At 42.6% G+C, this 15,718-nt stretch overlaps 1 protein-coding gene across 1 annotated transcript; it reads left to right on the top strand.

Moving 5' to 3' along the window:
• Positions 1–2,023: 2,023 nt before the first annotated feature.
• On the top strand, positions 2,024–13,898 carry LOC106590265 (solute carrier family 22 member 17). The gene is made up of 10 exons (XM_014181088.2): positions 2,024–2,542; positions 3,451–3,973; positions 6,105–6,208; positions 6,671–6,825; positions 8,784–8,949; positions 9,605–9,720; positions 9,848–9,953; positions 10,579–10,802; positions 11,498–11,609; positions 11,815–13,898. The coding sequence occupies exons 2-10, from the start codon at positions 3,650–3,652 to the stop codon at positions 12,089–12,091; spliced, it is 1,584 nt and encodes a 527-aa protein (XP_014036563.2). The 5' UTR covers positions 2,024–2,542; positions 3,451–3,649; the 3' UTR covers positions 12,092–13,898.
• Positions 13,899–15,718: the final 1,820 nt, after the last annotated feature.

Genomic DNA, 15,718 nt, shown 5'->3' with positions numbered 1-15,718 from the left:
CATGTGTCCTCCCGAAACATGAAGCCGCGCTTCTTAACACCCACTCGCTTAACCCAGAAGCCAGCTTCACCAATGTGTCAGAGGAAACACTGTTCAACTGATGACCAGAGTCAGCCTGCAGGTGCCAGGCCCACCACAAGGAATCGCTAGAGCGCGATGAGCCAAGTAAAGCCCCCCCGGCCAAACCTTCCCCTAACCCGGATGATGCTGGGCCAATTGTGCACCGCCCTATGGGACTCCCGGTCACGGACGGTTGTGACACAGCCCAAGATTGAACCCCAGCCTGTAGTGATGCCGCAACACTGCGATGCAGTGCCTTAGACAGCTGCACCACTAGCGAGGGCCCTAATGTAGTGTATTTTCATCCAAATATCAGGTTCAAATCATTTTCAGTTACCCCTCATCTTTACCAGTGAAGACTTTTGGCGTGTTCCTCTGCTTAGATGTTGCTGACCCCTGCCAGATCTTAGAATGCCTGGATAGGTATTTTACATATCAGCTAACCGCAATCTGGTGTCCAATGGCACAGTTGATGATGTGGCACGCAACCATTAGCTGATGCATGCAAACGACTGAGCAGGGGACTACGACCAGTGTTATATTTAACCCTGCAGCCTGTTACAGAGTATGCAGGCCATGGAAGAACTGGGATATTTTCAGCATCCAGTAATTGTTTACAGATCCTTGCGACATGGGGCCGTGCATTATCATGCTGAAACATCAGGTGATTGTGGCAGATGAATGGCACGGTATCTCTGTGGTTTCAAATTGACATTGATAAAATACAGTTGTGTTCATTGTTCGAAATGTATGCCTGCGCATACCATAACCCGACCGCCACCATGGGGCACTCTGTTTATAATGTTGACATCGGCACCATACACGTGGTCTGAGGCAGTGGTGGAAAAAGTACCCAATTGTGTCATTCTTAAGTAAAAGTAAAGATACCTTCATAGAAAATGACTAAAGTGAAAGTCGCCCAGTAAAATCCTACTTGAGTAGAAGTCTAAAAGGATTTTGTTTTACATATACTTAAGTATCAAAAGTAAATGTAATTGCTAAAATGTACTTAAGTATCAAAAGTAAAAGTATAAATCATTTCAAATTCCTTATATTAAGCAAACCAGACGTCACCATTTATTTTTAAATTTTTTAAATTTATGAATAGCCATGGGTACGCTCCAACACTCAGACATCATCTACGAATGAAGCATGTGTTTAGTGAGTCCGCCAGATCAGAGGCAGTAGGGATGACCGGGAATGTGCTCTTGATAAGTGTGTGAATTAGACAATGTTCCTGTCCTGCTAAGCATTCAAAATGTAACGAATACTTTCGGGTGTCAGGGAAAATATATGGAGTAAAAAGTACATAATTTTCTTTAGGAATGTAGTGAAGTGAAAGTAAAAGTAAAAGTTGTCGAATATATAAATAGTAAAGTAAAGTACAGATACCCCCCAAAAACGATTTAAGTAGTACTTTCAAGTATTTTTCCTTAAGTACTTTACACCACTGGTCTGCGGTTTTGAGGCCGGCGGGATGTACTGCCAAATTCTTTAAAACAAGATTAAATTCTGGAATTGTGTTGTGTGACAAAACAGCACATTTTATAGTGGCTTTTTATTGTCCCCAGCATCTGTGTAATGATCATGCTGTTTAATCAGCTTCTTGATATGCCAAACCTGTCAAGTGGATGGATTATCTTGGCAAAGGAGAAATGCTCACTTACAGGGATGGAAACAATTTTGTGCTCAACATTTTAGAGTATTTTTGTGTTTATGGAACATTTCTGGGATTTTTAATTTCAGCTCATGAAACATGGGACCAACACTTTACATGTTGCGTTTATATTTTTATTCAGTGTAGTACAACTCATAATGTGCGCTTTTTCAACCTTGAGAATAATCTATGATTTATGGCCCCACCATGCGGCAGATGGCTTAATTTACAGTGGAAGAGGGGACGTCTCCTCAACGATTTCACCCGATTTCTCACGAGTCTGAATGTCCCTTCCCCCATTGCAGTTTTCCACCCCCTTTGTCCCAGAGAGGATCTGTTCGACTATGGCTGTCACCCTTCCCCTTTAAGATGGTGTCGGGAATAATAATGTATTATTTAATTACTTAACACTTTCTTTCATGTCGGCGGACATACACTTGGGTCGCGCAACAACATTAGAAATCAGGGACCATAGAAGTCGAGCATGTCAATATAGCCCAAAAATTGCTTCATTAGGTGTCTATGTTGAAACTGCGTTTTCTTATCTGACAAGACTTTAGTTTCCAGTGCTTCTTCATACAATACTACCCTGGGACAGTAGCCTATGCCACAGGAGGATGGAATAATCGACAGCCGACAGAGAGAAGACGCATAGGAAGAGTAAAGGGAATGCGGTGAAAATCCAACTCAATTCGGAACACTGTTCCCTTTATCCCCTGCAATGTTTTGGCTTTACCAAAACGGACGTTTGAAAGTGACAGTAGGCAATCGTTAACCTACCGGATGTATTATAATATCTGACGACTATAATAATACTGGAAAGGGGTAAGTCATTTTGCTGCTACTGTCCCCATGCCACACAAACTGTGACAATATTGTATATTTACAGAATAATGTGTTTTGCTGTCTGTCTGCCCGGGGCAGGTGCGTGCGTGCACTTGTGTCAGTGACCTAATGTGACACCACCATTTCAGTGTAGGCTTGTCATTTATTCATCCTACAGGTTGAATCAACGTTGTTTCCACGTCATTTTAATGAAATTACGTTGAACCAACGTGTAATAGACGTTGAATTGACGTCTTTGCCCAGTGGGATCGTACATTGTTACCTGAATGTTCTTTTTCTGGTGGTTTGTGTGCTGCTTTATGTTACCTCTATTAAAATATGCGTTTGCTCTTTTCCTTCCATGCAGTACTGTTCCCTGTCTGAAAAGCCTCTTATGTAACTGGAATTCCTTTAGCAGAACTTCCTGGCCTTGTAGCAGCCTAGAACATTAACAGAATGGACCATGTGCACTTGTGGCTGATAGTGCTGGCTTCAAACAACATGTCCAAATACCTTGTTTAGATCTTGGGCAATAGCATACAGCTGTATAACTATTCCCTACACGTGTATAGCCATGCTACAAATAAACACTACCTGTGTGATTCACCCAGCAATAGAATGTGTATATCCACCAATGTAATAATAAGCTTAACATGATTTAATGTGCTCCCTCTATTATGGGATTGGAGATGTAATTTGCCAGGGTTTATGATTATGCACTATAAAAGTAAAAAACCAACAAAAAAAAGGACTGTTTAAGTCTGTAAATAAATAAGAATGAAGATCCATTCACTCACTGAACAATTGTTGTTATTTCATCATATTCTGCAGCAGTGTAGCTAATAATATATTTGGGAGAAAGTAGTGATGGTCAGTGTCATTATTTTTGAAATGTTTTCCCTCCACAGATATTTCCCATATTTCCCACTCCATCTGAGGATTGACCACAACCTCTCTGACCCTCAGTCATGACATCCCCTGAGTCCCCCCTACCCTCCCCTTCTCCCTGTCCGCCTCCCCCCCTCCCCTCTTCTCCCACTCCCTCGTCTCCCGCTCCCTCCTCCTCCCTCCCGCTTCCCCCTTCCCTGCCTCCCACGGGGGGAGGTGATGGTCCTGGCCCTAGGGAGGAAGAAACAGAGGATGCTCATCTGTCTCTCCCTCTTGCCCAATCTCTTCCTGGCCTTCCTTCTCTCCTCGGATCCCCTGCTCACCCTCGCCTCGCCCCACCACTGCCGCCTCCCGGGACCTTCGCCTGCCCCGCAGGTCCTCAACGCCTCCCTGCCCTGGGAGAAAGGGGGCAGAGTTGGGAACAGCGGGGGGCTGTCTCAGTGCAAGCAGTATATCAACGGTACCCAGTCCGGGGTGGAGAACTGTGAGGCTGGCTGGGACTACAATGTCACAGAAGGATTGAGAATTAACATTGTTACTGAGGTACCTCAGGGAACATTGTCGGTCTCATTGTTTTCTTGATTAGTTTGTATTTCCCGGTCTCAGAATCCAAATGACATAATGCATTACTGAGTAGATTCTGATAAGAAGTGAAGCACTGCTACCCTTACACGGTAAAACATGCCTTCGCCATTACCACTGCTTTGATTAAAAATGTCATAAACAGTCACAGCACTCTCAGTGTCAGAAAACATGATCCAATGCTTTGCAGCAGTAATGATGTGTGTACTTATTATAAAATGTCTTATGACGCTAATGTCTTTAGCAGAACTGTTGTCCACCACACCCACAATTGTCCATGGAGGGCTTTAGCTCTCACTTGGCTCACTGTGGACTCTCTCTCTATTTGTTTTGAATTCCATGCGTGACGCGGGTGGGAAACCTGGTGCTTCTGTAAGCTGTTCTGTCGGCCTGTTTCCCTCTGTGGTTAGCTAGACATACACCGGTCTCAAGGAGTCATTGTAATTTAAGAGGCAGACTACTGCAGCGGTTTCACCATGTGCTTGTAGACAGCAGGAATATCATCTAGTCTCTCTGTTCATAGACAGAAGGCTCGATTCAGCGGTTGATTTCAGAGTGTATTTTTACCTTTAGTCATGATTGACCAGTATAACGCCACTATGCTGCTTCAGCAACTTCTCACAGAAGCCAGAACAGCCCTGACCAGTCTCCACCATTAATCAATAAGGCTTCAGTAGAAATACTGAACTAAACATCTTTAAGCAAATGCCTTGTAACACCATTTTGTAGTAGAATTGTCAGGGCAGACGTCTATATGCTCCTTTGACATTGAGGTTTTAGTATAAGAGGGAAGAAATGGAAGGCATAGGTCTCGGGCCAAGGGTATTATAATGCTTTTGATTCATGTTCATAACTGGTTTGGGCAGTTTGTGAACTTGTTTGTGTGCAAGTTTGGCATTTCTTATTTTTTCCAAGCACGTCATCCATATGAATGCTATCGACCATGCTCTCATTTGTGAGGTAACTATACTGAACAAAAATATAAATGCAACATGCAACATTTTCAAAGATTTTGCTAAATTACAGTTAATAATAGGAAATCAGTCAATTTAAATAAATTCATTATGCCCCTCTATGGATTTCACATGACTGGGCAGGGGTGCAGTCATGGGTGGGCCTGGGAGGGCATAGGCCCAGCCAATCAGAATGAGTTTTTCCCAAAAAAGGGCTTTATTGCAGACAGAAATAGTCCTGGGCTGGCGTGGTTACACGTGGTCTGCGGTTGTGAGGCCGGTTGGACATACTGACAAATTCTCTAAAACGATGTTGGAGGCGGCTTATGGTAGAGAAATTAACATTAAATTAACTGGAAACAGCTCTGGTGGACATTCCTGCAGTCAGCATGCCAATTGCACACTCCCTCAAAACTTGAGACATCTGTGGAATTGTGTTGTGTGACAATACTGCATATTTTAGAGTGGCATTTTATTGTCCCCAGCACAAAGTGCACCTGTGTAATGATCATGCCGTTTAATCAGCTTTTTGATATACCACACCTGTCAGGTGGATGGATTATCTTGACAAAGGATAAAATGCTCACTAACAGGGATGTAAATAAATTTGGCAACAACATTTGAGAAAAATACGCTTTTTGTGCGTATGGAACATTTCTGGGGTCTTGAAACAAGGGACCAGAACTTTACATGTTGCGTTTATATTTTTGTTCAGTGTATATAGTTCAGCCATGCCGAACCAGGGATAGGATGAGTGATAGTATGTGACAGGCTTTTCATGCGTCCCTGCATTGGGTCCTATTACATAAGGTATTGTTAGCAGCAGCTTCCTGACTCTGCCCAGAAATGATGCTATCTCATTGTAATCACTTAGCTTTCAACAGTAGCAAATGCACCAACGGAGCACTTCAGATGTAATAACAAAGCCATGCTCAAGTTATTTCTAACAAAATGGAAATGATTGAAATAACATTTCAATATAGTGTAGTTTGGTTGAAATTAGTTGTTTTCTATTACCTGGAACAGTGTCCTATTGATGGAATGATTGTGCGTAACAAAACATATGTCTACCTCCCTCTCTTCTCTTTCTGTAATCTTTTGTTGGTTCTCCACCTCCTTCCTTCTCTCTCCTCTCCCAGTGGGATTTGGTGTGTGGTCAGTACTGGCTGGTCCCAGTCGAGGAGGTGTCCTTCATCCTGGGTGTTCTGACAGGATGCCTGGGACTGGGCTTTGCTGCTGACAGGTAAGATGATACTAGAAATACAGAGGAAAAGGTGAGGGTTAGACTAGGGGGGTGAGACCTCTTGAGGATTGAGAGTCAGATGAAGCCAATTGAATAAAAAAAAAACAAGAATGACGCTTTCGGCGACAGTTTCACCGACTCAGGCCTAGACTGCACTTGAATCCAGACAATGATCCTGAAAATGTGGTGGAATGAACATGGTTTGAGGATATTTGTAGTCTCAGTCCTGATAAAGTCTGGGAATATACAATAGGTGTCCATAATATGTATTTTACTATGTATTTACATGGTCATTACAAAACATTTAATCTAAAATGACCCTGGTTCATTACTAGCTTAATCCAGGAATGTTTATGAGGCCTACTCCTGGCTTTAATTTAAATGAAACCGGCCCATGGTGTTCGGAGGCCTCTGCTTATCCCCTAAGATCTTTGTATTTTCTCTTCTTTGTTTTTTTCTCAGACTGGGCAGGTTGAAGACACTGCTCACCTCGCTAACCCTCTCGGTGGTATTTGGCGTGCTTGTGTGCGTCTCTACCTCCCCCCCTATCTTTATTGTCATGCGCTTTTGCCTGGCTGCCGCTAGTGCTGGTGTCTACCTCACGCTTTACATCACACGTGAGTACTATCCAGATACTGATGCCATAGTACAGTGGTTCCCAAACTGCGCGAAGGGTCGGAAGAGGGGGGTGCGGGCCTCCCCCCCAAAGGAACTCAGTCCGGCTTTAAATGTACTCTTGAAAGTTGGAGTAGTAGAATGCACAAGGTGCGATTTCAAAATTGGATAGTTCTTCTTGTCATGTAAGTCATTGCATTGTGCCTTCACAAAGTATTCAGACCCCTTGACTTTTTCCACATTTTATTAGGTTACAGCCTTAATCTAAAATTGATTAAATAGTTTTTTTTCCCCTCATCAATCTACACACCATACTCCATAATGACAAAGAAAAAACAGGATTTAGAATTCAAAATAAATAATAATAATAAATAAATAAGGAAATATCACATTTACATAATTATTCAGACCCTTTACTCAGTAATTTGTTGAAGCACCTTTGGCAGCGATTACAGCCTCGAGTCTTCTTGGGTATGAGACTTGTCCCGAAGCCACTCCTGTGTTGTCTTGGCTGTGTGCTTAGGGTTGTTGTCCTGTTGGAAGGTGAACCTTCGCCACAGTCTGAGGTCCTGAGCGCTCTGGAGCATGTTTTCATCAAGGATCTCTCTGTACTTTGCTCCGTTCATCTTTGCCTCGATCTTGACTAGTCTTCCAGTTCCTGCCGCTGAAAAACATCCCCACAGCATGATGCTGCCACCACCATGCTTCACCGTAGGGATGGTGCCAGGTTTCCTCCAGAAGTGACGCTTGGCATTCAGGCCAAAGAGTTCAATCTTGGTTTCATCAGACCAGAGAATTTTGCGTCTCATCATCTGAGAATCTTTAGGTGCCTTTTGGCAAACTCCAAGCGGGCTGTCATGTGCCTTTTACTGAGGAGTGGCTTCTGTCTGGCCACTCTACCATAAAGGCCTGATTGGTGGAGTGCTGCAGAGATGGTTGTCCTTCCGGAAGGTTCTCCCATCTCCACAAAGAAACTCTAGAGCTCTATCAGAGTGACCATCAGGTTCTTGGTCACCTCCCTGACCAAGGCCCTTCTCCCCCGATTGCTCAGGTTGGCCGGGTGGCCAGCTCTAGGATGAGTCTTGGTGGTTCCAAACTTCTTCCATTTAAGAATGATGGAGGCCACTGTGTTCTTGGGGATCTTCAATGCTGCAGAAATGTTTTGGTAACCTTCCCCAGATCTGTGCCTTGATACAATCCTGTCTCTGAGCTTTACGGAAAATTCTTTCGACCTCATGGCTTGGTTTTTGCTCTGACATGCACTGTCAACTGTGGGACCTTATTTTGACAGGTGTGTGCCTTTCCAAATCATGTCCAATCAATTTGTAAAAACATCTCAAGTATGATCAATGGAAACAGGATGCACCTGAACTCAATTTCGAGTCTCATAGCAAAGGGTGAAACGTATGTAAATAAGGTATTTCTGTGTTTTATTTTTAATAAATACGTTTTCGCTTTGTTATTATCGGGTATTGTGTGTAGATTACTGAGGTTTTTATTTAATCCATTTTAGAATAACACTGTTACATAACAAAATGTGGAAAAGTCAAGAGGTCTGAATACTTTCCGAAGGCACTGTACCTTAGAGAGCTATTCATAACTTGTCAGAAATATCCAGATCAACTAGCCCATGTCAGCTAACATTTTTTTATCTCGGTTTTTTAGCCCATAGATCATTTTTTTGTCACTCAAATATCACGACTACACATTAGACATGTTGAAATGTATAGAATTGCAAGAAAAATAGCTTTAAAACTGCAAAATTGTATTTGCACCCCATGGGGGGCCCGCGAGTGAATGTTTGGGAACCCCTGCCATAGTACACAAGGCTCTGAATAATAGAATCAAAACACTACTGCACCTTAAAACTATTTTGAGAATTGACCAAAGTTCAAACCTACTAATTGTACAACATTATTGTGTCTGTAATCATTCATTGTTCTGTTTGTTTGATTGACAGGTCTTGAACTCTGTGATCCCTCACTACGTCTGCTAGTCACCATGGTGGCAGGTCTCACTACGGTTTCTGGGGAGCTGCTGTTGCTGGGTGTTGCTCTGTCTTGCCAGTCCTGGAGGGGCTTACTCGGAGCTGGGGCTGCACCACTCTCTCTGTTCCTCACCTATGGGTGAGTGTGTCTGCTGTGTTGGAGGACAGAACCCTATGCACAAGGGAATGGGGAATATAGTAGTAATTTGATTAAAGACCTAAATGCAAACTAACTTGTTGAGAGAATTGTATTGATTTAAAGCCCCATGTTTCATTCAGCAATTAGCTCAAGTCAGAATACATTAGCATTTGTCTTCAAGGTGCAGTGTTCCTTACATTTACATTTTAGCAGACACTCTTATCCAGAGTGACTTACAGGAGCAATTAGGGTTAATTGCCTTGCTTAAGGGAATTTCGGCAGATTTTTCACCTAGTTGGCTCGGGGATTCAAACCAGCAGCCTTTCAGTTACTAGCTCAACGCTCTTAACCACTAGGCTACCTGCCGCCTTTTGTTTAACAGCATTTATTTTTATTGCAAATAGCAAATTTAACACAGAGAAAAACATAAAATGCAGTCTGTCAGTTGGTAGAGCATGGTGCTTGCAACGCCAGGATAGTGGGTTCGATTCTGTAGTGGGCACGCGTGACTGTAAAAGTCTCTTTCAGATAAAAGTGTCCTTTAAGTGGCACATTCTTTTTTTTCATTCTAATATAACAACATTGCCGTTTCAGGAGAGAGAATATAGTAATATGGAAGCTAGGAATTTACATGAATATGTCTGTTTTGTTTCAGTATTCCAGGAGTATTTCCTGAGTCTCCTCGCTGGCTCCTTCTCTCTGAGAGATCAGCTGATCTGAATTCCTTCAGTGAAAGAAGAGATAGAGAGAGAGATGACGAGAGCTTCACGGGTGTGTGGGAACCATTTTGTCTTTCTGCATCGGTCTTTTCATGAGATTTGCTGTCTGCTGTTTGAAAACGTCTCTGCTGATGCCTCCAATGTGACATGGTGGTGTGACATTGTTGTCATTATTGCAGAGTTGGACTCGGAGCCGTCTCCCTCTACTTACCCCCACCTGTCCTTCCCAGAGCTTGTACACAGCAGGAACATCTGGAAAAACATGTGTGTGCTCGGCTTCACCTCGTAAGTCACCTAACTGTGTCGTTTGAAGTTAGCCCTCACACGTTTGGTCACACTTTAAAGCTGGAATCCTTAGTTGCAACATCCATTTTTGGACTTATAAATTAATTGCAAACAAAATGTATGTAAACACACACGGTGTAGTCTCAAAAGATGGTTACAACTATAATTTTGATATCATGGATGGTCAGTCCTTGCATCCATAGCTCCGTCTATGAATTTGAGAGTGGTTACATTTCCCCAGGCCCATCCCTTAGCTTTTTTACCAACACAAAGGCTGCTTTGTTATTGTTTCAATTTATGATTTTAGCCTTAAATAGTTGCACGCATAGTAGTATTAGTAGTACTACAGTAGTTACATGAAAGTTTAACTTCTTTGTTTAATTACATGTAACTACTCAGTAACTGCACCGGTAACTCATTTCAAGTAGTAACAACATTCTGGTAACCAAACATAGTAGTATCAGTATGTATGCCACATATAGCGTATGCATTACATACAAACAACCTAATGTAAAGGTTTGCCCTTGCTTCTATCAACATTGTACTGGTAAGCACACATAGGATTATAGTAGTTGCCAAACAGACCTTGATTTTCCATCTCCATCTCTCTCCTGTTGTCTGTCAGGTTCATTTCCCATGGCATTAGTCATTGTTACAGCTCATTTCGGGGTGATGTCAGAGGCACTGCCCCCAGCTTCTATTGGACCTATCTGCTGTCCGTCTGTGCGGGAGGAGGGGCCTGGCTGTTGTTATGGGCAACAGTGAACAGGTGTGGTCGCCGTGGTATCCTGCTCCTCGCCATGACAATGACAGGGCTGGCATCTCTGATTCTCCTCGGACTGATGGAGTGTAAGTTGGTGCTCAAGGTGGAAGTTGCCTTTAATAGATGTAATGTCCCCTGTTCCCTCTAAGCTGCGTGCGTAGAGAAATGAACATCCAATTCTCTGGCAACAGCTCTGTTGGACATTCCTGCAGTCAGCATGCCAACTGCACGCTCCCTCAAAACTTGAGACTTCTGTGGCATTGTGTTGTGTGACAAAACTGTACATTTTAGAGTGTGCGTTTATTGTCCCCAGCACCAAGGTGCACCTGTGTAATGATCATGCTGTTTAATCAGATTCTTGATATGCCACACCTGTCAGGTGGATGGATTATCTTGGCAAAAGAAAAATGCTCACTAACAGGGATGTAAACAAATTTGTGCACAAAATTTGAGAGAAATAAGCTTTTTGTGCATATGTAATATTTCTGGGCTCTTTTATTTCAGCTCATGAAACATGGGACCAACACTTTACATGTTGCATTTATATTTTTGTTCAGTATAGTTACGACTCCGTAAGTTTTCAATGGAAATTCATTACTGGAAGCACAGATCCTCTTTGCATGGTGTCACCTTGTGGCTGAATGGTGGTATATCAGTTCATGTAGGACACTGCAATGGCAGTAAAGTCAAAGCCATGTCTCAGTTTCAGCTGTAATCACAAGCCAGTCAGAGTCTGGGGAGTTCAGTGCTAAGTTAACTCTCCCTCCTGTCTCTCTATTAGATCTAAGTGAGGCAGCCATCACTGTGTTCTCAGTGATGGGACTTTTCTCCTCCCAGGCGGCTGCCTCTCTCTGTGTCCTCTTCACTGCAGAGATTATGCCCACCATCATCAGGTAAGGACCAACAACTCATTGACTGTCATATGAGTCTTCCTGATCTAGGCTTGTTCTTTGAATTAGGCGTATTATTAGGCCTTAAAGGCATGCTAGACTTCAATGTCAATGGGTGTCATTTCAGGCTTGGTTCTCGTATTATCTCTCTTCCCTGGCCCTTCCTCTTTTGGAGATCACTGACTTTTGACCTTACCCTCTTGTCCAGGGGCAGTGGCGTGGGCATGGTGTTGGCCCTGGGCTGCGTGGGCCGCCTCACCTCGCCCCTCATGGACCTGCGCAACCACTACGGCTACTTCCTGCACCACGTGGTGTACTCCTCCCTGGCCCTGCTGGCCGTGCTCTCCATCCTGCTGCTGCCCGAGAGCAAGAGGAAACCGCTGCCCCAAACGCTGGCCGATGGGGAGCAGTACCGACGCCCCCCGCTGGGCCGGAGGAGGAGGGACAACGTTCCCCTGCTGGCCACCCCCAACCCAGAGACCTAGCAGCCCAAACGTCACACATCAGTCATAACGCCAGCCCAGAGTGTCACCAGGTCCATGCTGCAGAAAGGAAGATGGGTGAAAATGAAGAGGGAGAAGTGCTGTCTGGTTAAGATGGTTGTGTAGAGCCAGTGAAGGGAGATGGTAGAATCAACCACACACTCTACTCTTCCTAACATATCATTTTCTAGTCATTCCTAACACAGGAGTGTGGGTGGGGCGGCCATACGTTGTTCGTCTGTCTCCATTTCTGCCAATGAAGTGAGTGTGTGTGTGTACGTGAATGTGTGTATGCGCACGCGTATGTGTGGCCCTGGTCGGATGGCGGCGTGGAGAGTGCTCGTCATGCAGTGACCTGTCCCCCCCACCTTTCCTATAAGGCCTGTGTGTCAGGGAAGGGCATCAGCTGCTTCGTGCTCATGCTCCAGAACGCCCACCTTTGATGTGTGTATGATCTGACAGAGCATGCATGGCATCACACACAGCTCACAGAGGCAGATCTACTGTCCTGTAAATACCATAAACCTAGTTTCTTTAACTTAATGAATGCTGGCTTATCTGTTGATAAAAAACAGTAGGAGTTTTGTTACATAGTGCTGGATCTTGGAAGAGTGCTTTTGTACTGTGCAAAAGCATGGCACTTAGCCAAGATGATCGAGCACATCTGTCTACTGCTCTTAAAGGCAATGGGGGAAATAACATTGATTGATTGAAGATGAATTGAGTAACGTTATAATTGAGGGTAGTTAGAGGAAACTTTGTGAGCTTGCATCAAATAAATTGTAATAGTTGCCCTCCTACAATCAGTTGATAAAAAAGAGAGAAAAATACATTTTAATGTACTGTAGTTCCTGAAACTTGATTGGATGTGCTACAATTATATGAATTACATTTTCAGATGTGGCCTGGAGCCAATACTGTTTATGGATCATTAATCTTGATGGTCTGGTCTGGGCTCTCAGACCCACCTTACTGTAGGCTCCTCTGAAGACATAGGAAGAGATGATAGAAAGAGTGCCTGTGCATTCAGAGCTGAAAACCTTGTGTAAATAGACATGTATGGTAGAGAATGGATGGACACATCTTTACACTCCCATATGTTTTTATTTAGACAGTGAAGCTAAAACTTTTCAATTGGCTTTATACTCCAGAATTTTGAGATCAAATGTTTCATATGAGGCGATAGTAGATAATGTCACCTTTTATTTAAGGTTATTTTCATACATGTCTGTTTTACCGTTTAGAAATTAAAACTAGTCCCCCCCATATGAAGGTGTCATAGGTATTTGGACAAATTAACTTATAGTATATTACATTTAGTCAAAGGTTTAGTATTTGACCCCATATTTGTAGCACGCAATGAATACACCGAGCTGATAACTATACAAACTTGTTGGATGCATTTGCAGTTTGTTTTGGTTGTGTTTTCGGATTATGTTGTACCCAATAGAAATGAATGGTAGATAATGTATAGTGACTTTCGCTGGATCTATTCCACAGCCTTCTCTGAGCGGAGGGCAGAGGTGTGGGCTAGGCAGGATGGGGTTTGAAGTTAGGGAGGGAAAAATACACTTACCTACCGAAACACCTCCCTCTGCCGGTCATGGGTAGTTTCTTTACAATGCACTCGACAATTAGATTATTAATATTGATATTATTGATGATGAAAATAACTATTAATAACTTGACAATAGTAATAAAATGTTAGACAATGCTGTTTGCTTAAGATTATCTGTTAAGTAATCCAGCAATGTAATTATGTAAATAACTTTAACCTGATTTAATTGAAAATAAAATGTTAAGTAAACAATGGGCTGTTATGTGTCTTGTCTGTGTATTGATGTCATCAGAAAGCTAACAGCCCCACATCATATTGATCTTGTACATGGCCTTTAACATTGTATCATTGACTTTTTGTTTTGTATACCCCCCCCTTGTCCAGAGACAAGCTGGCTGCTGTTTACTTCTATTTCTCTGCAAGGGCGAGTAATGTTTAGTGAGCTGTTCTCTCATTTGTGTCTGGAAGTAGCTAGCATGTTAGCTTGGGTGCTTGACTGCTGTTAGGACAGAACGCTTAGATCAACCCTTAAAGAGATGCGTGGGGCTAAAGCTTAAGAGGGTGTGAACGATGCTGAATGAGTGTAGACAAAGAGCTCTCCAATAGTAGTACCAAACAATTCAAAGGCCGTTTTCTCAAAAGCGAGTTTACAAGTTAATCAACTTTCAAAGCAAAATTACTTTCCCATTGTTCCTCAATAAAAGTCTCTACTTTTATCCAATGTAAAAAACAAAATTTCAAATGTTGCTACATAAGACCGATTTGAGCTGGTCGTCACATATTTTATTGGCGTTTCCCTTTTTTTGTGCAAGAAAAAAATAAAACATGCCACCTGGTGGCAGACAAGCCACACAACATCCATAAACAACAGATTCATACAATAAGAAGTAAAACGCTAACATACAATTGACAGCTTAAGAAGGAGCAATAATAGTGATACAGTTGATTCGGGTCCTTTACGACACCAGCTAGGTTGTGATTGTGAGCTTGGGTTAGGAAAACTAAATTAAATGGGTGCATCGTTCCGGACGTGTACAGGCTTCTAATATATACAGCATATCCGTCACACTTGTGTCCTAACCCAAGCTCACAATCACAACCTAGCTGGTGTCGTAAAGGACCCGAATCAACTGTATCACTATTATTGCTCCTTCTTAAGCTGTCAATTGTATGTTAGCGTTTTACTTCTTATTGTATGAATCTGTTGTTTATGGATGTTGTGTGGCTTGTCTGCCACCAGGTGGCATGTTTTATTTTTTTCTTGCACCAAAAAAAGGAAAACGTAAATAAAATATGTGACGACCAGCTCAAATCGGTCTTATGTAGCAACATTTGAAATTGTGTTTTTTTACATTGTATAAAAGTAGAGACTTTTATTTGTCTACAATCAGTGGAGGCTACTGAGGGGAGGACAGCTCATTATAATGGCTGGAATGGGGTGAATGGAATCAAACCATGTGTTTGATGTATTTGGTGTACAAAAGCTGAAGAACATACACACATCCAGGTACTTTCCGTATGTGCTGGAGTTGTAGGCAAACTCATGGAAAACAGAAAGGAAAACGCTGCACACTGCTGCTCATGCTCCCAGGTGATATTTATTTACAACAACATTTCCACCCTTAGGTCTTCATCAGGCATCCATATCCCAGGCGGGGGTGGAAGGTCCTATATATAGGGGCAGTACTCAGTGACATCACTTCTTGAAACAGGAGGTAAAAAATGTATAACGTAGTTTCACAATATTAACATTCAATGTATCAAAAAACATGATCATACACAGGAAATGTGATCAACCTTTACCGTATTATACATACACATACAATATTCAATTAGGATTTAAAAAAAAACACAATTTGGACATATTGAAACTATAAAATGGTTTCAAGTCAAACGTCACATTAAGGCCAAGAGGAGAGTGTGTGTTGAGCCTGTGGATCCAGAAAGATTCCCTTTGAAGAAGTTTCTTCTCAATGTCCTCTCCCATGCGTGACATCTTGACCATTTCTATTCCAATGTATCTCAGAGAACTAATGGGATGTCCAGCTTGTACAAAATGAACAACAACCAGA

Source organism: Salmo salar, chromosome ssa29 (assembly GCF_905237065.1).
Source record: "Salmo salar chromosome ssa29, Ssal_v3.1, whole genome shotgun sequence".
Classification (NCBI taxonomy): Eukaryota; Metazoa; Chordata; class Actinopteri; order Salmoniformes; family Salmonidae; genus Salmo; species Salmo salar.
The sequence above is the reverse complement of the archived record's forward strand: the minus strand, read 5'-3'. Positions and strand labels throughout refer to the sequence as shown.